Source organism: Balaenoptera ricei, chromosome 14 (genome assembly GCF_028023285.1).
Source record: "Balaenoptera ricei isolate mBalRic1 chromosome 14, mBalRic1.hap2, whole genome shotgun sequence".
Classification (NCBI taxonomy): Eukaryota; Metazoa; Chordata; class Mammalia; order Artiodactyla; family Balaenopteridae; genus Balaenoptera; species Balaenoptera ricei.
This window is the reverse complement of record NC_082652.1, coordinates 67,346,209-67,367,315: the sequence shown is the minus strand read 5'-3', so window position 1 is coordinate 67,367,315 and position 21,107 is coordinate 67,346,209. Positions and strand designations below refer to the sequence as shown.

Genomic DNA, 21,107 nt, shown 5'->3' with positions numbered 1-21,107 from the left:
GAAGTCAGCTGCGGAAAGCAACTTCGAGATGCTGGCTGCAGCTGCCTGTCCCGTCGTCCCACACCATTCTGCAAACGGGGCCTCCCATGTGTGATTCAACCACTGCTGTGCAGACCCAACGAGATGAATAAACTCTGCCTGTGCCAGGCAGGAGGAGATGTCCCAGGAAGCCACGGGCTCTGAGCAGCACAAGCAGTGGAGGAAATGGCTGGGCCTTCACCCATGCCCACTCACTGGCCTGTCCTTTCTCCTCGGACCAGAGGTATTTGTGGGCATAGTCGACAGTTAGCCAGCCTCCTGTGGGATTCATCCTGCCCCCCTTCACCTCCCCTCCACCTGAGCCGGTTTGCAATGGCCAGGACCACACAACCTCCTTGCAGGTGAGAGATTCCTTTTGACCAACTGAGTTTTGTGATGATGCCTTTCTATCCCGCCAGTCCGCTTTGACATGCATTCTTCCATTCCTCTTCACCATTTCCATTAGTTCTCTTTCCTTTGAAACCTGGTATGTTTTGTCCTAAACCAGAAGGTTCTTGGCAGGGATTTCACCCGCCTGCTGGGCTCTCTCTCCTCTTGCTACCCATCTCTTTCCCCAGAAAGTCCAGTGTGCAGGTCCGGGGTGGTGACCCACCGTGTGCGCCTTGGAGAAACCCAACAGGAGACTGTGAGGCCCAGCCACACCCGAGACTACACCGGCCTACACATCGGATCCCAGGGACACGCTTCAGGACAGGTAGAGCTGACACCTACAGTTCCCTCAAGCAGGAGTATTGTGCTTTGTGAGAACCAGGCCCTCCTGCTCCGACTGGGCCTAGGACTCACCCCTCAAGGCCTGTCACCCAGCACTCAGACCAGCGGAAAGCTTGTGGGGAGGAAGGAGTCCTCCTTCCAAATGAAGAAACGTTAGGAAGCCTGGGGATCTGCCCGTCCTTTTAACCCAGTGTGCTGGAAGAAAATCTACAATTTAACAAAATCAAATTGTGCTCAATAAACAAATAAATGAGACTTCTTTCTTGGGGCTGTTTCTCAGCCACCTGCAATTTTACCAACATCAAGTAAAGCCGTGCCGACCTGTTTAGGATGCTCCCTGTGGAGGGGCTTGCTGCCCCCTGGCTTCCCCACTGTGGTTTTGGACCGTGGCCTCTGCTGGCTGATCTTGGGAAGATTTTGACAACTGTCGTTCATTGCTCTAGAGGAGGGAACAAAGACCATGGTGGAAGTCCTTTTAACTGAATTTGAGGTAGCTAAACACCTTGCATAGTGCATTTAAAGAGAGTTCTGGAAAGATCTGCAGATGCAAGTCTGTCTGCACCGTGCTCCCACTCTGCCCAGCCCGGCCCTGTCCCTCTTCAGTCTATCCGGTTCCTCCAAGACTGGGCTAGAGGGTTCACTTCCTCCTGGAGGTCCCCGACACCCTCTCTTCATTTCCCCTTCACACCACCTGGCTTCTACAGATAGCTTTCTATCCCTAAGAACACACTGTTCTACAAGCATTCCTCCGATGTTTCTTACCACCTTCCTTAAAGAAGAGCACTCAGACCAGGTGCGGGAAAGGTGGGGGGAGGAAGGAGTCCTCCTGCTCAAATTAAGAAACGTTAGGAAGTCTTGGGCATCTGTCTGTCGTTTCAATCCATCGTGCTGGGTGCACCCTGCCTACTGCCTTTCAAGCCGCGCACAGCCAGCATCAAAAGTGGCTTGTGGAAGGGAGGCAAAAGTTCCCTCATCTCTGCTGTCACAGATCATTCATATTCGCAGAACAAATTTTCACCAAATATTGTTCACTTGAGGCAAAATGAACTGATGGGGCAGGAAGTCCCAGTGGTAGCTAACTCTGGTGGAGACGGGGAGCCTTGCCTGGAAGGGGGCCCGCCCGGGGGTGGGACTTGTGGTGGTTGAAAGAGTATGCATGCAATTGACTGTGTTTATGTCATACATCAATTCAATGGTAAAATAAACCTGTCGCTACGTCTGCATAAGTAGACATGGAATATTTTCAGGTAGGCGATGATATCCAGAGAGAGGCAGGGTGTGCTCGGGGGGGCAGAACATGAGCTCCCCCTGGGGAAGTTGTTTGGTTCTCGTCCCTCACGTGAGTATCATTTACAGGACGTTCGCTAGAAGTATTTCTCCCCATGTTCTAAGTGGTCTCACAGAGCTGCTATTTCAATCCCATTTTTTTGTAGGAAAGAAAAAGTTGCTGGTTTCTAATACAAATGCATAGTTATTTGGCCAGCAAGACCACTCACGCCAATTCCACCACCAATGTCCGCTCGTGGTGATCCCAGTGTTGGGCCCACTGGGGTGAGTGTCATAAGAGGTGGACAACTGGCTGTTTCTCCGGGCATTTGTCTTTCATCTGTAACCTAGGAACAAGAATGTCTGTCCCTTAGGCATTTTGCTGGCACAAAAATCAAATATCTATGAAATGAGTGTCAAGCATTGTACAAGTACAAACCCTCTGAATAGCATTGATTTAAATGAAGGATATATATATATATATATATATATATACACACACACATGTATATATATGTGATATATATATATAAAACGTGCCTAAATATCCTTGTGAGGCTGGCGAGGAACTGGGAGTCATTTTCCCACTTTGATTTCCCATTGGAGGTAACTGATTCACAGATTTGCTTTGACACGACAAAAGACAAGTGCACTAATGTACAAGCAATGCAATTCATTTCCAATCAGCTCTGAGGATTGTAAAATTCTTCCAAGTATGAAACCAAATTCACCCTGCTTTAACTTTAGTCACCAGTCCTTGGTGTGCCCTATGGAATTCTGCAAAGAAGGCCCAATCCCTCTTTAGAAAGTGAAGACTGCCACCGTGTTGTTCTAGGCGCCCACCCCCACCCCAAGTCTTCTGTTCTTCAAGCTAAACACCTACAGTTGCTCCAAGCACTCCTAAGGTTACCTGGCTCCCAGAGTCATCCTCATCCTGGTCATCTTGCCTTTGTCCACTGTCATCTGACTGGAATAGAGTCACTTCCTACTTTTTGGACGCTGTGTTTCTACTGATGAGGCCCGAGACCACATTAGCAATCACATCATACTGTTGACTCACACTGCATCTTCTGTCACTCAGATTTCTAGGTCTCAGATTTTGTAATAAGGGAGCTATTTGTTGTGAATCTTTGATTAGACCTTAAACATTATTTCATTACAGTTCATCTTGCTATTTTGGACCCATCTCCTAATTTGTCAAGATCTTTTGGCATCCTATTTCTGTCATTCGTCACACAAGATAACCTTTCCTCCTTTGGGTCACCTGCAAATCTGTAAAGTGAGAGCTTGCTCTCTGGTGTGAGATGCAGGAATTAGGAAAAAGCACTTTCATTTGTTAACAACCAGTCTCATGGCACAACCTCTCATTTCAATAACTATTTTGAGTAGAAAATTATACACAAACACCATGCATCACTTTTCTAGTTATCCTTCCTGACGCCAACCATTTGCCATCCAACCTCGATGGTTGCCATGTACAAACAGCTACCCAGAGAGGGGCTGAAGAAGCCCCCAGCTGTCCTATGCCACCACGCTCCAGCCCTAAAGGGAGGCAAAGGGCTCCAGGGACATTCACTCACAGAACGTTCTGCCAGGTAAGGAAGGCTGAGGAAGTTCCAGACATGAATGTGTGGCTGAAAAGCCATCAGAATCCAAATGTGCTCCAAAGCTGCCTCTTAAAATGCTTGTCACTGTTTCTGTTCCCAAGTAGTTATCATTTATTACCAGAGTCTGACTAGCTTTATGGAAACTATAAATAAAAGAAGAACACTTTGCTCAAAACAGTAAACCTGTTCCTAAAGGATCGCACAAAGCAAAGGTAGCCTCAGGCTGACCATCACCGTGAGTGTCATCATGAAGCAGGCGCGGGCTCCACGGCTCTTCTGTCAGCGAAGTCAAACACCTTCGCTCCTAAAAGGTGAGGTGTCTCAGTGCCTTCCTTCTTAGGCTGCAGGCAAGGGACTGGAGTCACAGAGCAGAGAGCCTAGTGGGATTCGTGGAACTCACAACACTTCTTGACGGCCTAATGAGATGCTTATGATCACAATCTAAGTTTTCTCCTTTCAATTGCATTCTAAGATTTTAAAAAATTTTGTTCACTGCCTGAGTGGTTGTGTGGCCCCTACCGGAAGCCCACTTCCACCTTCCCCTGAGGTCTGGGCTTTATTGTAAGAGCAAAAATCCACAGGCCTTGATGCCCCAAAGCTGTGCCGTCCGGGGCATTTCTGAACAGGCTCTGACGACAGGGGTGTGGTCTGGAGTGAAGAGAGGAATGGGATGGACACTGAGGCAAGACTGGGGGCCTGTGTCAACCCAGGATGGTCAAGAGACAGAGGGGCCCTAATCAGATACCGCAAGTGCCAGATGAGACTTGGATTTGAGAAACTGGAGAAAGAAATATAAGGTGAGCATGAGAAAAGGAGAGGAAAAGATAGACCTGATTCCCTTCAGACAGTCAGGACATGTGATCTGGAGTGCACAAAGAAATGACAGGCACGATTTGAAAAGGGAAAATAGTATTTCTTGGGTGCTTACTATGTGGCAGGAACTCAATATGTGTCAGACTCCTGCTCCAAGCTTGTAAGTGGCAGAGCTGGGAGCTAAACATGGGTCTTTTAATCTCTGAGGTCCATATTTTTCATACCACCCAGCCTAGAAAGACAGAGCATCAGTGGATGCAATTCTTTGTGGTAAAACCAGAGAACCAACAGACATTGGTACATGTCCTGAACATCTGTAACATGAGGGGAACCCATGGCTGGGTCCACCAAGGTCACAGGACCACAGTCTGGTATTGCTGGTAGGCAGACACGGAGCTGCACTAGAGAACCTTCTGGAAATGGATCCCACAAACTCCTAGAGTCGAGTTGGTCAAGAAGAATTACCATTTACTTTACCTTCTGGTCTTCCCTCCACTTCTTTGTGGTAAATTATTTTCTGCTGTGGCAAAACAAATATTGGGAGGAAAAGGAAAGATTTAATTTTTAAGAGAAAGCGATTTTTCAGGTATGTTTGTCCTTTTACATTGTTCTTAAAATGTGTGCTACATCCAGAAACTCTAAGCTATTCTCATCCAGAGAGGAGTGGAATTACCTACCGGCGAAGAGAAAGAAGCCCATGCTTCCCAAGCAATTCCACACAAGGACCCCAAAGACCTCAGATATTAAAGATGTTGGAGACCACAGACTCAGTGGCACCGCCAATGTGGGCTAGCTTTATAGTTACCATTTTATTAAGTTTTCATGAACTCGACACCATTTTGCTGTGGTCCCTGGGACACCAGGATGATTGCATGAGCCTGGCAGGGAACACTTAACAGTCTATTCTGCCTGTTTACCTTAAAAAAAAAGACATTGTGTCCAATATCCCAGGAGAGTGTGGTTCCAAGCTAGAACTAGCATTCTAGATATCAGATCGTGTCAATAACAGTCCTGGTGGCCCAGTGGTTAGGAGTCAGTGCATTTTCTGCCAAAACCCAGATCCAACAACCAGCCAAGGATGTGGAGCTTTGAACCCTGCATTGGAAGGGAGCTCAGATAAAACACCACCCTCTCGGAACACCTCCAGCTCTGAGATTCAGTGCTGGCTAGTTTTAATTGATATTCCTCTTGGTTTCCTGGTCCCCACATGAAATGTTAAAGTCTGTGGCTTAACAAGTGCCTTGTAAACAGGACAATGATCTCCCTTGGTTTATAATTACTTCCCCCATTTACAGACTTCTAAGTCAATGTCACTACAAAACACAGGGCCCTAACTTTAGATCTTTCCTCCAGCCAGCCTCCTTGACTGTTAACCTATACTGGGTCTTTGCATTATATTGATCATTATCTGGATTGATGGCTTTCAAAAGCATTTCATTATCTATACATGAGCTATTAGCCTCACCAATACTCATTTTCATGTTATTTTCAAGCTAGATAATAGGTCTTCCCAACAAGAAAAAAGTCTTCTGTCATTTACTGTCTTCCAACAGCTCTTTTCATCTCTAAAGAAATGAAAGTAATGTTGATCTTCTAAAAAGTACCTGTGACACACTGGGGTTTTGCTTTCATTGCCCTAAATCACACAGTCCTCAAACAAATGCCAACGTGACAAAAGGGACGTCAATGTCCAGATGTCATGTTTAAATTGTCTGCACTGGATCTAAGAGAGGCTACACAATCCTTCTGGTCTATTCCTTCACTGTAGGGTGGGGGACATCATCTATCTGGAAATAAAATGAGGAAGAAACACGAAACTTAAAGATACCTGTGTCGGATGCCTTTTTGACAATTTTGGGGTATTTCTGAAATTTTACAAAATAATAGCTCTCATATTCCATCAAAATAGTTTCAAGATCAACGTTGTCACAAACTTCAAAGCGTCGTAACCCCAGTTTAGTTTCTTGCTCCAAAGCATTGGCTGCATCAATATATCTGGCCATTTCACAGAAGAAAGAAAAAATTAACTCTAGGTAAAAAGAATAAAGGCAAACAGGCATCATGAGTCCAAGGAGACTCAATACAAATAGTAAGCTTATATTAAAGAGTACATCAAATGAAAACTAGAATATATGAGGTTTGCCTATAGAGTAAGAAGCCCCACATAGGTTAAGTATATCCAAATATTGTCTTTCAAAACATTTTGGAAGTACTTAAAAGTCAAATAAGTAAACCAACTAAGAAAATGTCTTGTAATTTACTTTTACTCATTTTTAGCCAAAGATGATTATTTGCCCAACATTATTACTTCTTTATTTACCAGTATTCATTTTAGGTAACATTTGACAATTGATAAAACCCCAATTCAACCCCAACAGGCAAGATTTGCCATCATTGAGGCAACTCAAAAGAATATGTCATGTGCTCTAAAGGGAATTCCAAAAATATGTTGATCAACACCACCGAGGAAATGTAGTATAAGAAGACGTCATCTCCTTGGATGTATTACATTTCTGATAATTTCGTCATCAGTCACAGATTATACTACCAGGTGCCTCTGCATGCATGTAGTGTCATCACCATGGGTTTCTCACTCATTTTTAACGTGGTCAGGTGTAAGGCCATCTGACTTAAGTGGTCTCGGCAATGAAGGCAAGCTCCTTGTCTCACAATCCTCTGAAGGTGGAAAAACTCTCTGGTTTTAATCTGAGTCCCTAACTTCTTTTAAAACCAAAAAATCTCTCCTGAAAAATGTGCAATATGCACAAATTAGCATACAATTCCAGGAGCTCATCCAAGGACCTCAGATTAAGAATTTTCATTGCAGTTATTAGAGTTCTTTCTCTTTGATTTCAAATCTGGGAAGGTAGAGGAGAAAACTTTTTTTTATTATGCTTCCTTCCCTGTCCCAGATTCAGATCAGTTAGAAGATTGGACTTCCTTGAAAGAGGTTGCTGTGGCTCTTTCCAATGACCTTGCTAATTTTAAAGAATTTGCAAACATCAATTGACTGTAGTCAGTCAGCTTCTATACTTATTAATGGCTCACCACGCTTCTACTCGATGTCTTAATCCCCATTTTACAGACAGAAAAACTAAATACATTTTTTATTAATAATTTTTGTTTAGTATGATGTAATATATGTTCATTTAAGAAAACACTAGAATATAAGATGAGTCAAAAGAACATTCCACTACTCAGAAATAATGACTGTTAACATTTTCCCTCTTTCCAAACATTTTTTAAATAACTAAAAACACACATACTTACATATATGCACTTGTTCAAAAAAAAAAAAAAAGGAAGATGGGACCCTACACTATAGATTGCTTGTATATATAAAGATTGCTTTTATTGTCAGCAATATAAAGATTGCTGACATCACATTACATTCTGAACTCTTTCCAGGATCACAGGGGTTTTTTTTTTGGGGGGGGGGGCGTCTTTTTTTTTTTTAACATCTTTATTGGAGTATAACTGTTTTACAATGGTGTGTTAGTTTCTGCTTCATAACAAAGTGAATCAGTTATACATATACATATATCCCCATATCTCCTCCCTCTTGCGTCTCCCTCCCCATCAGAGGGTTTTGACTTAAACAAAAATTATAAGACTAGATGATGGGGGGCGGAATCAAGATGGCATATTAGGAGGATCTGGAATTTGCGTCTCCTCACAACTAGGGCGCCTACCAGGCACCGGAGGGGGACCATGGACACCTAAGGGGACGGGAGGAACCCCCCGCGACCGGGTAGGACGTGGGGTGTGGGGGGAGTGCAGGGGGAGGAGAAGTGGAGGCGGGACGGGAGTGGCGCCCGAGGGGCGGCTGGGGGAGGGGAAGGGATCCCATGCCCAAAGTGGGAAACTGGGGAACACTAGGAGGGCAGAGGATCCAAAGGGAGCGTGGCCAGGTTTCCCCTGCCCACTTGGGCCCCCAGGAACCTGCTGAGCTCCCCGGCCTGATCCTCTGCCCACCTAGGCCCCCTCCAGCCACACAGGTGCTGAGGGAGTGGGAGGGAGGGAAGGGGGAGCAAAAGGAAAGGCCAGACCTCCAGGACCGGCATCCCTGAGGGGTGGCTGGGGGAGGGGAGGAGTTCTACACCCAGCGGGACCCACCCACGGTTAGGGGTCCAGCGGCGACTGGGAAGACCCTGGGGGAGATGGTGGGGGAGGGGCATGAAGGAACGGAAGGGAACGGGGCCAGCGCTTTCCCTGGCCACTTAGGCACCGGGAAGCCTGTTGGGCTCCTGGGCCTAATCCTCTGCCTTCAGAGCCTCCCTCCTGCTGCGCAAAACCCAAGCCCCGCCCCTACACCCCCACCCAGGGCCCCACCTCTACACTCAGAGACCCCCTCCAACGTGCTGGGCCTAAACCCCACCCACACACCCTCACCCAGTGCCCTAACTACAAACTCCAGAACTCCACACTCCAGAGGCCCTTCTTTCCACGTGCTGCCTCTCCCCGTCTGCGCAGGTCCTAAGCAGAGGCCCCGCCCCACGCTTGAATGTCGCCCCGCCTAGGCCCCACCCCCAAGGCCTTTTCTGGCTACATGGATCCTGAGCCTAGGCCCCGCCCCACACTCAAACGTCACCTCCCACCTACCTAGGTCCCGCCCCACCCTAAACCCCACCCCTGCCTAAATTCCACCCCACCTAAACTCCACCCCCATAGCCAAGGCTTTTTTTTTTTTTTTTCTTTTTTCTTCTTTTAGATTGGTCTTCTGTTTTACCTTGTTAATTCATTGTTGTTGATTCTTTTATATTTTTATTTTTCCTAATAAATCTTTTATTTTCCTAATTTTCTTTTATTCTTTATTCTTTGTTATTGTTCTCTCCTTCTGGCTTGTTCCCCGCCCTCCCCCCCCACCACGCTTTTTATTTTCTTTTTTCTGTTGTGGTTTTATTTTACTTGTTGTAGTTCTCTCAATTATAGTTTTATTTTTCCTAATATATATTTTATGTATGTAATGTTATTTTGTTTTTTATTCTTTGATATTGTACTGCTCCTTTTTTTCTTTTTTTCTTTTTTCTTTTTTTTTTTTTTCCATGCCACGAAGCTTGCAGGATCTTGGTTCCCAGGCTGGTGGTTGGACCCGAGCTCCTGTGGTGGGAGCTCTGAGTCCAAACTGCTGGACTAACAGAGAACCTCAGACCCCAGGGAATATGAATAGGAGTGAGGCCTCCCAGAGGTCCTCATCTCAGCACCAAGACCCAGCTCTATCCAACTGAGTGCAAACTCCAGTGCTGGACATCTCAGGCCAAACAAACAGTAAGACAAGAATACAGCACTACCCAACAACAAAAACAAAAAACTAAAATGACAAAAAAATATGTTACAGACGAGGAGCGAGTTAAAAACCTACAAGACCAAAGAAATGAAGACGAAATAGACAACCTACCTGAAAAAGAATTCAGAGTAATGATAGTAAAGATGATCCAAAATCTCGGAAACAGAATGGAGAAAATACAAGAAACATTTAACAAGGATCTAGAGGAACTAAAGAGCAAACAGACAGTGAGGAACAACACAATTATTAAAATTAAAAATACTCTAGGGCTTCCCTGGTGGCGCAGTGGTTAAGAATCCGCCTGCCAATGCAGGGGACACGGGTTCGGGCCCTGGTCCGGGAAGATCCCACATGCTGCAAAGCAACTAAGCCCATGCGCCACAACTACTGAGCCTGCGTTCTAGAGCCCGTGAGCCAAAACTACTGAGGCTGTGTGCCACAACTACTGAGCCTGCACTCTAGAGCCTGTGCTCCGCAACAAGAGGAGCCACCGCAATAAGAAGCCCGCACACTGCAATGAAGAGTAGCCCCGGCTCTCCGCAACTAGAGAAAGCTCGCACACAGCAATGAAGACCCAATGCAGCCAAAAATAAATAAATTTAAAAAATAAAAATAAACACTCTGGAAGGAATCAACAGCAGAATAACTGGGGCAGAAGAATGGATAAGTGAGCTGGAAGATAAAATGGTGGAAATAACTGCCAGGGAGCAGAATAAAGAAAAAAGAATGAAAAGAATTGAGGACAGTCTCAGAGACCTCTGAGACAACATTAAAAGCACCAACATTCGAATTATAGGGGTCCCAGAAGAAGAGAAAAAGAAAGGATCTGAGAAAATATTTGAAGAGATTATAGTCGAAAAATTCCCTAACATGGGAAAGTAAATAGTCAATCAAGTCTAGGAAGCACAGAGAGTCCCATACGGGATAAACCCAAAGAGAAACACACTGAGACACATATTAACCAAACTATCAAAAATTAAATACAAAGAAAAAACACTCAAAGCAGCAAGGGAAAAGCAACAAAAACATACAAGGGAATCCCCAGAAGGTGAACAGCTGATCTTTCAGCAGAAACTCTGCAAGCCACAAGGGAGTGCCAGGACATATTTAAAGTGATGTAAGGGAAAAACCTACAACCAAGATTACTCTACCCAGCAAGGATCTCATTCAGATTTGACGGAGAAATTAAAACCTTTACATACAAGCAAAAGTTAAGAGAATTCAGCACAACCAAACCAGCTTTACAACAAATGCTAAAGGAACTTCTCTAGGCAGGAAACACAAGAGAAGGAAAAGACCTACAAAAACAAAGCCAAAACAATTAATAAAATGGTAATAGGAACATGTATATCGATAATTACCTTAAATGTAAATGGATTAAATGCTCCAACCAAAAGACATAGACTGGCTAAATGGATACAAAAACAAGACCCATATATATGCTGTATACAAGAGACCCACTTCAGACCTAGGGACACATACAGACTGAAAGTGAGGGGGTGGAAAAAGATATTCCATGCAAATGGAAATCAAAAGAAAACTGGAGTAGCAATTCTCATATCAGACAAAATCGACTTTAAAATAAAGACTATTACAAGAGACAAAGAAGGACACCACATAATGATCAAGGGATCAATCCAAGAAGAAGATATAACAATTGTAAATATTTATGCACCCAACATAGGAGCACATCAATACATAAGGCAAATGCTAACAGCCATAAAAGAGGAAATTGACAGTAACAGAGTAATAGTAGGGGACTTTAACACCCCATTTTCACCCATGGACAGATCATCCAAAAGGAAAATAAATAAGGAAGCACAAGCTTTAAATGACACATTAAACAAAATGGACTTAATTGCTATTTATAGGACATTCCATCCAAAAACAACAGAATACACTTTCTTCTCAAGTGTTCATGGAACATTCTCCAGGATAGACCATATCTTGGGTCACAAATCAAGCCATTGTAAATTTAAGAAAACTGAAATCGTATTAAGTATCTTTTCTGACCACAACTCTATGAGACTAGATATCAATTACAGGAAAAAATCTGTAAAAAATACCAACACATGGAGGCTAAACAACATGCTGCTAAATAACCAAGAGATCATTGGAGAAAACAAAGAGGAAATCAAAAAATACCTAGAAACAAATGGCAATGAAAACACGACAACCCAAAATCTATGGGATGCAGCAAAAGCAGTTTTAAGAGGGAAGTTTATAGCAATACAATCCTACCTCAAGAAACAAGAAAAATCTCAAATAAACAACCTATCCTTACACCTAAAGCAGAGAAAAAAGAACAAAAAAACCCCAAAGTTAGCAGAAGGAAAGAAATCATAAAGATCAGATCAGAACTAAATGAAAAAGAAATGAAAAAACGATAGCAAAGATCAATAAAACTAAAGCTGGTTCTTTGAGAAGATAAACAAAATTGATAAACCATTAGCCAGACTCATCAAGATAAAAAGGGAGAAGACTCAAATCAATAAAATTAGAAATGAAAAAGGAGAAGTAACAACTGACACTGCAGAAATACAAAGGATCAGGAGAGATTACTACAAGCAACTATATGCCAATAAAATGGACAACCTGGAAGAAATGGACAAATTCTTAGAAAAGCACAACCTTCCAAGACTGAACCAGGAAGAAACAGAAAATAGGAACAGACCAATCACAAGCACTGAAATTGAAACTGTGATTTAAAATCTTCCAACAAACAAAAGCCCAGGACCAGATGGCTTCACAGGTGAATTCTATCAAACATTTAGAGAAGAGCTAACACCTATCCTTCTCAAACCCTTCAAAAATATAGCAGAGGGAGAAACACTCCCAAACTCATTCTACGAGGCCACCATCACCCTGATACCAAAACCAGACAAAGATGTCACAAAGAAAGAAAACTACAGGCCAATATCTCTGATGAACATAGATGCAAAAATCCTCAACAAAGTACTAGCAAACAGAATCCAACAGCACATTGAAAGGATCATACACAATGATCAAGTGGGGTTTATCCCAGGAATGCAAGGATTCTTCAATATATGCAAATCAATCAAGGTGATACACCATATTAACAAACTAAAGGATAAAAACCATATGATCATCTCAATAGATGCAGAAAAAGCTTTTGACAAAAATCAACACCCATTTACGATAAAAACCCTCCAGAGAGTAGGCATAGAGGGAACTTTCCTCAACATACTAAAGGCCATATATGACAAACCCACAGCCAACATCGTTCTCAATGGTGAAAAACTGAAACCATTTCCTCTAAGATCAGGAACAAGACAAGGTTGCCCACTCTCACCACTATTATTCAACATAGTTTTGGAAGTTTTAACCACAGCAATCAGAGAAGAAAAAGAAATAAAAGGAATCCAAAATGGAAAAGAAGAAGTAAAACTGTCACTGTTTGCAGATGACATGGTACTATACACAGAGAATCCTAAAGATGCTATCAGAAAACTACTAGAGCTAATCAATGAATTTGGTAAAGTAGCAGGATACAAAATTAATGCACAGAAATCTCTTGCATTCCTATACACTAATGATGAAAAATATGAAAGAGAAATTAAGGAAACACTCCCATTTACCATTGCAACAAAAACAATTAAATACCTAGGAATAAACCTACCTAAGGAGACAAAAGACCTCTATGCAGAAAACTATAAGACACTGATGAAAGAAGTTAAAGATGATACAAATAGATGGAGAGATATACCATGTTCTTGGATTGGAAGAATCAACATTGTGAAAATGACTCTACTACCCAAAGCAATCTACAGATTCAATGCAGTCCCTATCAAACTACCAATGGCATTTTTCACAGAAGTAGAACAAAAAATTTCACAATTTGTATGGAAATGCAAAAGACCCCGAATAGTCAAAGCAATCTTGAGAAAGAAAAAAGGAACTGGAGGATTCAGGCTCCCTGACTTCAAACTATACTACAAAGCTACAGTAATCAAGACAGTATGGTACTGGCACAAAAACAGAAATATAGATCAGTGGAACAGGATAGAAAGCCCAGAGATAAACCCACGCGCATATGGTCACCTTATCTTTGATAAAGGAGGCAAGAATATACAATGGAGAAAAGACAGCCTCTTCAATAAGTGGTGCTGGGAAAATTGGACAGCTACATGTAAAAGAATGAAATTAGAGCACTCCTTAACACCATATACAAAAATAAACTCAAAATGGATTAAAGACCTAAATATAAGGACAGACATTATAAAACTCTTAGAGGAAAACATAGGAGGAACACTCTATGACATAAATCATAGCAAGATTCTTTTTGACCCACCTCCTAGAGAAATGGAAATAAAAACAAAAATAAACAAATGGGACCTAATGAAACTTAAAATCTTTTGCACAGCAAAGGAGACTATAAACAAGACGAAAAGACAACTCTCAGAATGGGAGAAGATATTTGTAAATGAAGCAACTCAGAAAGGATTAATCTCCAAAATATACAAGCAGCTTATGCAGCTCAATATCAAAAAAACAAACAACCCAATCCAAAAATGGGCAGAAGACCTAAACAGACATTTCTCCAAAGAAGACATACAGATTGCCAACAGACACATGAAAGGATGCTCAACATCACTAATCATTAGAGAAATGCAAATCAAATCTACAATGAGGTATCACCTCACACCGGTCAGAATGGCCATCATCAAAAAATCTACAAACAATAAATTCTGGAGAGGGTGTGGAGAAAAGGGAACCCTCTTGCACTGTTGGTGGGAATGTAAATTGATACAGCCACTATGGAGAACACTATGGAGGTTCCTTAGAAAACTAAAAATAGAACTACCATATGACCCAGCAATCACACTACTGGGCATATGCCCTGAGAAAACCATAGTTCAAAAAGAGTCATGTACCACAACGTTCATTGCAACACTATTTACAATAGCCAGAACATGGAAGCAAGCTAAGTGTCCATTGACAGATGAATGGATAAAGAAGATGTGACACATATATACAGTGGAATATTACTCAGCCATAAAAAGGAACGAAATTGAGTTCTTTGTAGTGAGGTAGATGGACCTAGAGTCTGTCATACAGAGTGAAGTAAGTCAGAAAGAGAAAAACAAATACTGTATGGTAACACAGATATATGGAAACTAAAAAAAAAAAAAAAAAAAAAAAAAAGGGTTCTGATGAACCTAGTGGCAGGACAGGAATAAAGACACAGACGTAGAGAATGGACTTGAGGACACGGGGAGGGGGAAGGGTAAGCTGGGACGAAATGAAAGAGTAACACTGACATATATGCATTACTACATGTAAAATAGATAGCTAGTGGGAAACAGCTGCATAGCACAGGGAGATCAGCTCGGTGCTTTACCACCACCTGGAGGGGTGGGATAAGGAGGGTGGGAGGAAGACACGAGAGGGAGGGGATATGGGGATATATACCTATGCATTTGGCTGATTCACTTTGTTATACAGCAGAAACTAACACAACATTGTAAAGCAATTATACTCCAATAAAGATGTTTAAAAAAGAAAAGAATAGATGATGGCAGGCCCCATATTTCCTAAACTAACTGATCAGGGGAACAGAACTGCTTCTGTGTTCCTATTCCACTGTTTGGGCTTGAACGATGTCTGAACTTAATAGGGTTGGCAGGAGGAACCACTGGAAATTCTTAACCAACAGAGTGACAGGACAAGACTTCAAAAAGAGGCATGAGCAATAAAGAGAAAGACAGAGTAGGAGAGACGAGGAGGCTGTTAACAGGGACTTAGGCCAGAAGAGATGCATGTGCAGACATAGAAGAACCTGTAGCCATGACCCTCCACTGTCTGATCTCACTAACTCTCCCTCATGCATTTGAACTCTGCTCTTTCTGTTTACCTAGTGGTTCCACTTACACCCTGCCCCTTCTTTCTCTGTGCCCCTGCCTAGAATGTCCTTGTCCATCCCATCTGTCTATCCATATTCTACACATTTTTCAAGACCAGCTCACATCGCCTTCCCTACAAAGCTTTCTCTGATTGTTTATTCCAATCCACAATAATCTGTCCTCTTTGTGAATTCTCAGTTTTTCATTAAAGGCAGGTCTACTTTTCTGATACTGATATGTCCTTAAAAATACCTATAGTTTAGTTTTCATCTTGATAATCCACTCGCGAGTCCCTTTCCCAGCAGGTCTCAGGAAAATGATCAACTCTAGTATAATTTTCATCGATTCTAGATTCAAGAGGCCATCTTGTGGCAAAAAGGGGAAATGCATGCTTTGTAAATAGGAAACTCTTGAGGCCATAATAGCACCTGCAGGAGAAGGGAAAGCTATCTGACTTTTGTCTTTTTGTTTTTACAGTTCTCCTTTCTGATACAGTTTCTGAAATACAGAATACATTACAATAAAAATCAAGAATTATCTGTGTAAACGACTGAGTCGCTTTCTAATTATTCTACCCATCTACCTGCTAGTAAGTTCTTTAATGGCTGTTCAAATAACATTTACCAAGCATCTATTAATACAATGCTCACAGTGTTGGGGTCTTGTAAGGTGAGTTCAGGTTTTAAAAGGATCAATTAATCTATGAAGGCAGCATTTCTCAGAGTGTTCCATGGAAAACTAGTCCCTAAAGTTGGCCTGAGGAAAAAAAGGGTTCCTTGGCCAAACTGGTTTGCAAAGCCCTGAATACTGTGACTTTAGCACAGATATTCCCATTGCACATTAATAAGTCAGAGGATCTGAGAAGTCCTGAAATAAGAGAACCTGTTTAACCCGGTTTAACCCAATGTTTGCCAAGCTTACTTGACCATAAAGCTCTTTTAAAGTTACATCAATTGGGCTTCCCTGGTGGTGCAGTGGTTAAGAATCCGCCTGCCAATGCAGGGACACGGGTTTGAGCCTCGGTCCGGGAAGATCCCACATGCCGCGGAGCAACTAAGCCTGTGCACCACAACTACTGAACCTGCACTCTAGAGCCCGTGAGACACAACTAATGAGCCCGTGAGACACAACTAATGAGCCCGTGAGACACAACTAATGAGCCCGTGTGCCACAACTACTGAGCCCGCACACCTAGAGCCCATGCTCTGCAACAAGAGAAGCCACCGCAATGAGAAGCCCACGCACCGCAACGAAGAGTAGCCTCCACTCGCCGCAACTAGAGAAGGTCCGCGCGCAGCAACAAAGACCCAAAGCAGCCAAAAATAAATAAAATAAATAAATTTATAAAAAAATAAATAAATAAAATTAAGTTACATCAATTAACATTCTGCAGAACGATTGTTTCAGTGTTCCACGCACTTAGAAAACACACTGCCTTGAGGTAATTTAGCTCAGGGTTTTTTGAATGGAGCTGAGATTTTATCAAAAGATAACGTAAAATGGGCCAAACCCACATTCCCACTGCTTCAAGTCCTTTGCTGAACCAGGTTGGGTATTAAAAGAATAAAATCCAACTCCTACCTCCTCCATAGTGAAAATAGCAAGGACTCATATACGCTTACTCTGTGCCAGGCACTATTCTAAGCATATCACATATTTAATCCTCATAATAATAACATCTGCCTGACACTTAAATACTATCTTCCATTACTCCATTTTACAAGCAAGGTAACTGAGGAACAAAGAGAATAAGTAACTTGCCCGAGGTCGCTGGTTAGCAAAGAGTAGAGTGGGCATTTGAACCAAGGCAGGCTGGCTCCTGAGTCTGTGATTTTACCCAGGAAGCGCCCCCTACAACACCAACCCGCCAGCCCTTGTCTTAGAGCAGACACTCAGCTCCATGCTGCCCTTGGAATTGCTTTCCATGGATGGATGGTGAACAGTGTGGAGCAACTTCAGGAACACTCTCATATTCCAGATGGGGAAAAAAAGGCACAGACAGGACCAAAGTCAGCCTTTCTCTGCTCGGGCTCTCCCTTCCACCCCCTTGCTGTGTGTGGACACAGAGATTTGGCAGTTGAGCATCACCTGATTGGCCTGCCTGCCAACCATGGGGGGTGGGGAGGGACTCATTTCTCTGGTCTGAGACTGGTGGTGATGTGGAAAGAATGAGCCATTTTCTCAATAAAATGTAAATCCCCAGCACCAAAAAGAGAACTGTCTGATAAAACTGTTTCAAAGTAAGTGGACTGAGAAATGTTTTTGTGTTAAAGATGATACAATTCATCATATTTACCCTGAGAAAAGGGCCATTTCCAAAATTGTGATGTTAAGGTATTATGAAAAAGGCCACATTTTGTAATTGAAGCTCTTACGTGGTCAGTCCAGGGGAAAAAATAAATCAGATTACTCAATAACAAAGTTTGTTCAGAAGTGCAGTGTTATAATTGGTCACCAAAATGCAGTGCCTCTGAAATTTTGGCAAAAAAATTCAAATCCTTCAATGACTTAGATAATAAAAGAATGCTTAAGTACAGTTGCAGTGATTTCATTTTCTGACTTTAAAAAGCCATCATTTTTTTAAAAAACTCATAAAATATGCCCCACATACATTCTGATTTTCCTGAGGTGACCCTCAAACAAAACTAAATCTTCCACACTGGAGCAAAGGAATTGGACCCTGAAGACTCTTGGGGTGAGACAGGCCTCAAAAGTGCCCCCACCTAGCGCCAGGAGACTTCTGGCAAGTTCCTAGACTCCTCTGAGCCTCGATTTCTTCAAATGGGGACCCTAATACTACTTCCCTTAAAATTTAACAGAAAAATTCCTCAAGGTCCCTAGAATGGTCATTCCCCTCAAGAAGGCACTAGATTCATTTAAAACAGCTGTTGCTGGCACAGCTCAAGAAACAAGGATCAAGTCTCACTCTCATCCCAGCTGCCTCCTGCCCTCCCGCCCTCATCAGCTTTCCTTCCTACCTCAGCGCTAGGGTTACTGGATTCTCAAATGTGGCTTTTAGTTACGGTAGCTCTCCTGGTTCACTGATAGCTACTCTGTTTATCAGAGGAAAAGATGCTCTTTCAACCTTTTGGGAAAATACAGCAGCAGGTTGGTTCCTCCTGCTCTAAGGCAGGGTTTCTCCATCTTGGTGTGATTGACATTTGGGGCTGTCCTGCGCGTATGAAGGATCCTGGTCTCCTCCCATTAGATGCCAGTGTGCCACCCGAGAGGTCTCCAGACATTGCCACATGTCCTCTGAGGGGTTCTCCAGGTTGAGAACCACTGCTCTGACTTGAAAGTTTTGAGCCCGAACCCTGAAAACTGAATATTTTCTTCCTGGCTGAAAACTGAAACGAAAGGAAACTCTAAAGGGTAGCCTTCGGATACTTGGTGGTCTCTCTCCCTCTCGCAACTCCCAGCATATCAGCAGCCTTCATGTAAGTGCTCGCACATGAGGTAGGTGCCAAACTCAAATGATTCCAAATTTCCTCCCACTGCCAGCTACAGAATGGGCACCGCACAGGAAAGAGACCTGAGCACAGGTCGTCCAGGGAAATGCAATACTTTTATTCTGAGAGAAGGAAAATTGGGGAGAAAGAACGTTATCTTTATGTACATTAGCCAGCAAGCAGTGGGACCCCGGAAACCTTCTTTGAATGGCCTACACTATCTTCAAACCTGAATGGGAAACGGAAAGTATCCCATGAACTGGGTAGCTTTGTTAATGAAGTTTTCAAATGCATAATGTGAAAAATATCTAGGTAAATGAGACAATAAAAGTATGTGTCTAGGTTGCTGTGGGTGGGCAGGGATAGGTAGGGCACAAGAGATTTTAGGGCAGGGAAGCTATTCTGTACGATACTACAGTGGTGGATATGTGACTTTATGCCTTTGTCAAAACTCGTAGAACTGTACAACACAAGAGCGAACCCTGATGTAAACTATGGACTTTAGCTAATAATAATATATCGATATTGACTCATCAATTACAACAAACATACCACACCAGTGTAAGATGTTAGTAACAGGGGAGACGGGGCAGGGTGGGGTATTGTTGGTGTATGGGAGCTGTCTGCACTTTCTGTTTTATTTTTCTGGAAATAGAAAACTGCTCTAAAAAATAAAGTTATTAACTGTTTTTAAAAGTGAGTATTTGGAAAAGCAGAGGTCAGAGAAAGAGAGGAATCATCTCTGTAAATATTTGTAATGTAACATACCCTTCTTGTGTTAAATAATGCAAAATCAAAATAAGAAGATTTTTTCGTCGTGCTTCTGTCCTCATCTCGCACTGTGAACAAAAAAGAAAATGTAGGTGAGGCGACAATGAAATATAACACTCCTTTTAAAGCAATAAACCCTTGACGGTAAATGTAACCTGTCAAAAGCAAGAAGCATAACTTAAAGGCTGGAAGGCAGTTTGACGTCTCTAAGGATATATAAAGTTGTTTTCCATTGTTATTTTCTTCTCAGAGCTGCCTTCTCAATTGTAAACTGAAGGTACAATGATTTCAATTGGGATTGCACTTGACTAGTTAACTTCTTACTGCCAAGCTAATTGGCATTTTGTCGCTTATCACCGCAAAGAAACAAATATATGCACGTTTATTTGGACCAGGTGAAGGAAAGTGATGATAAACTCATGAGCCAGCAATCAAGCTGTACCACCACAGGTACTGACCTGCTACTGCATCTTAAATTCACTCGGAGTCCCACCCAGACCCTGCACAAACGTGGAGATGAGTTCCAATAATCCATTCAGGGGGACCCCGCAGCTGAGCACTTAGAATATCCACTGAGTAGCAGAGGCCATAAAGGGGACATTCCTGCATAACAATGTCCTTATTCAGACTGGATGAATTTGTACTTTTACTCACAGTATTAATGTGCTACATTACGTTATCTGGTATCTCAAATTCCCCTGAAATGTATTCATAAAATATTTACTTTCACTAATACTTCCCTTATTTGAAAATAACTTACCTTTATCTAAGGAGAACACAGGTAAGAACTGGACGAAAGCAAAAAAGGCCCCTGAGTGGCCCAAATTATGTCATAAAATCTAGGCACAAACACACTGATGACATAAAAAATTTTCAGGCATTCATCCACACTTTCTAAAAATTAATGTAATAAAATTTAAAATGCATACAGTTACTTAAAAATCAAATAGTACTATATTCTCTTTCATTTTAAGTTGCTTTTTCATTGTGATAAAATATACATAACATAAAATTTACCATTTTAACCATTTTTAAGTGTACAGTTTAGTGGCATTAAGTATATGCAAATTGCACAACTATCACTACCATCCATCTTCAGGACTTTTTATCTTCCCCAACTAAAACTCTATATTCTTTAGACAATAACTCCATCCCCCTAACCCCTGCCATCACCATTCTACTTCCTATCTCAGTGAATTTGTCTAGTCCAGGTTCCTCGTGTAGGGGGAACTCATTTGTCCTTTTGTGACTGGCTTATTTCACTTATCATAATGTCATCAAGGTTCATCCATGCTGTAGC

General features: G+C 42.3%; 1 protein-coding gene across 3 annotated transcripts in view; it reads right to left on the bottom strand.

Moving 5' to 3' along the window:
• KATNAL2 (katanin catalytic subunit A1 like 2) overlaps window positions 1-21,107 on the bottom strand; it is a 97,724-nt gene that overhangs the window by 31,742 nt on the left and 44,875 nt on the right. The window contains exons 2-5 of one of the 3 annotated variants that reach the window (XM_059894475.1): window positions 19,805-19,875; window positions 6,265-6,431; window positions 4,914-4,956; window positions 1,072-1,189 (exon numbers count right to left, since the gene is read on the bottom strand). In XM_059894475.1, the coding sequence (XP_059750458.1) occupies window positions 1,072-1,189; window positions 4,914-4,956; window positions 6,265-6,431; window positions 19,805-19,875 (399 nt within the window). Of the gene's footprint in view, window positions 1-1,071; window positions 1,190-4,913; window positions 4,957-6,264; window positions 6,466-19,804; window positions 19,876-21,107 lie in introns of those variants that run through there. The other 2 variants (XM_059894476.1, XM_059894477.1) reach the window with 2 other exon arrangements.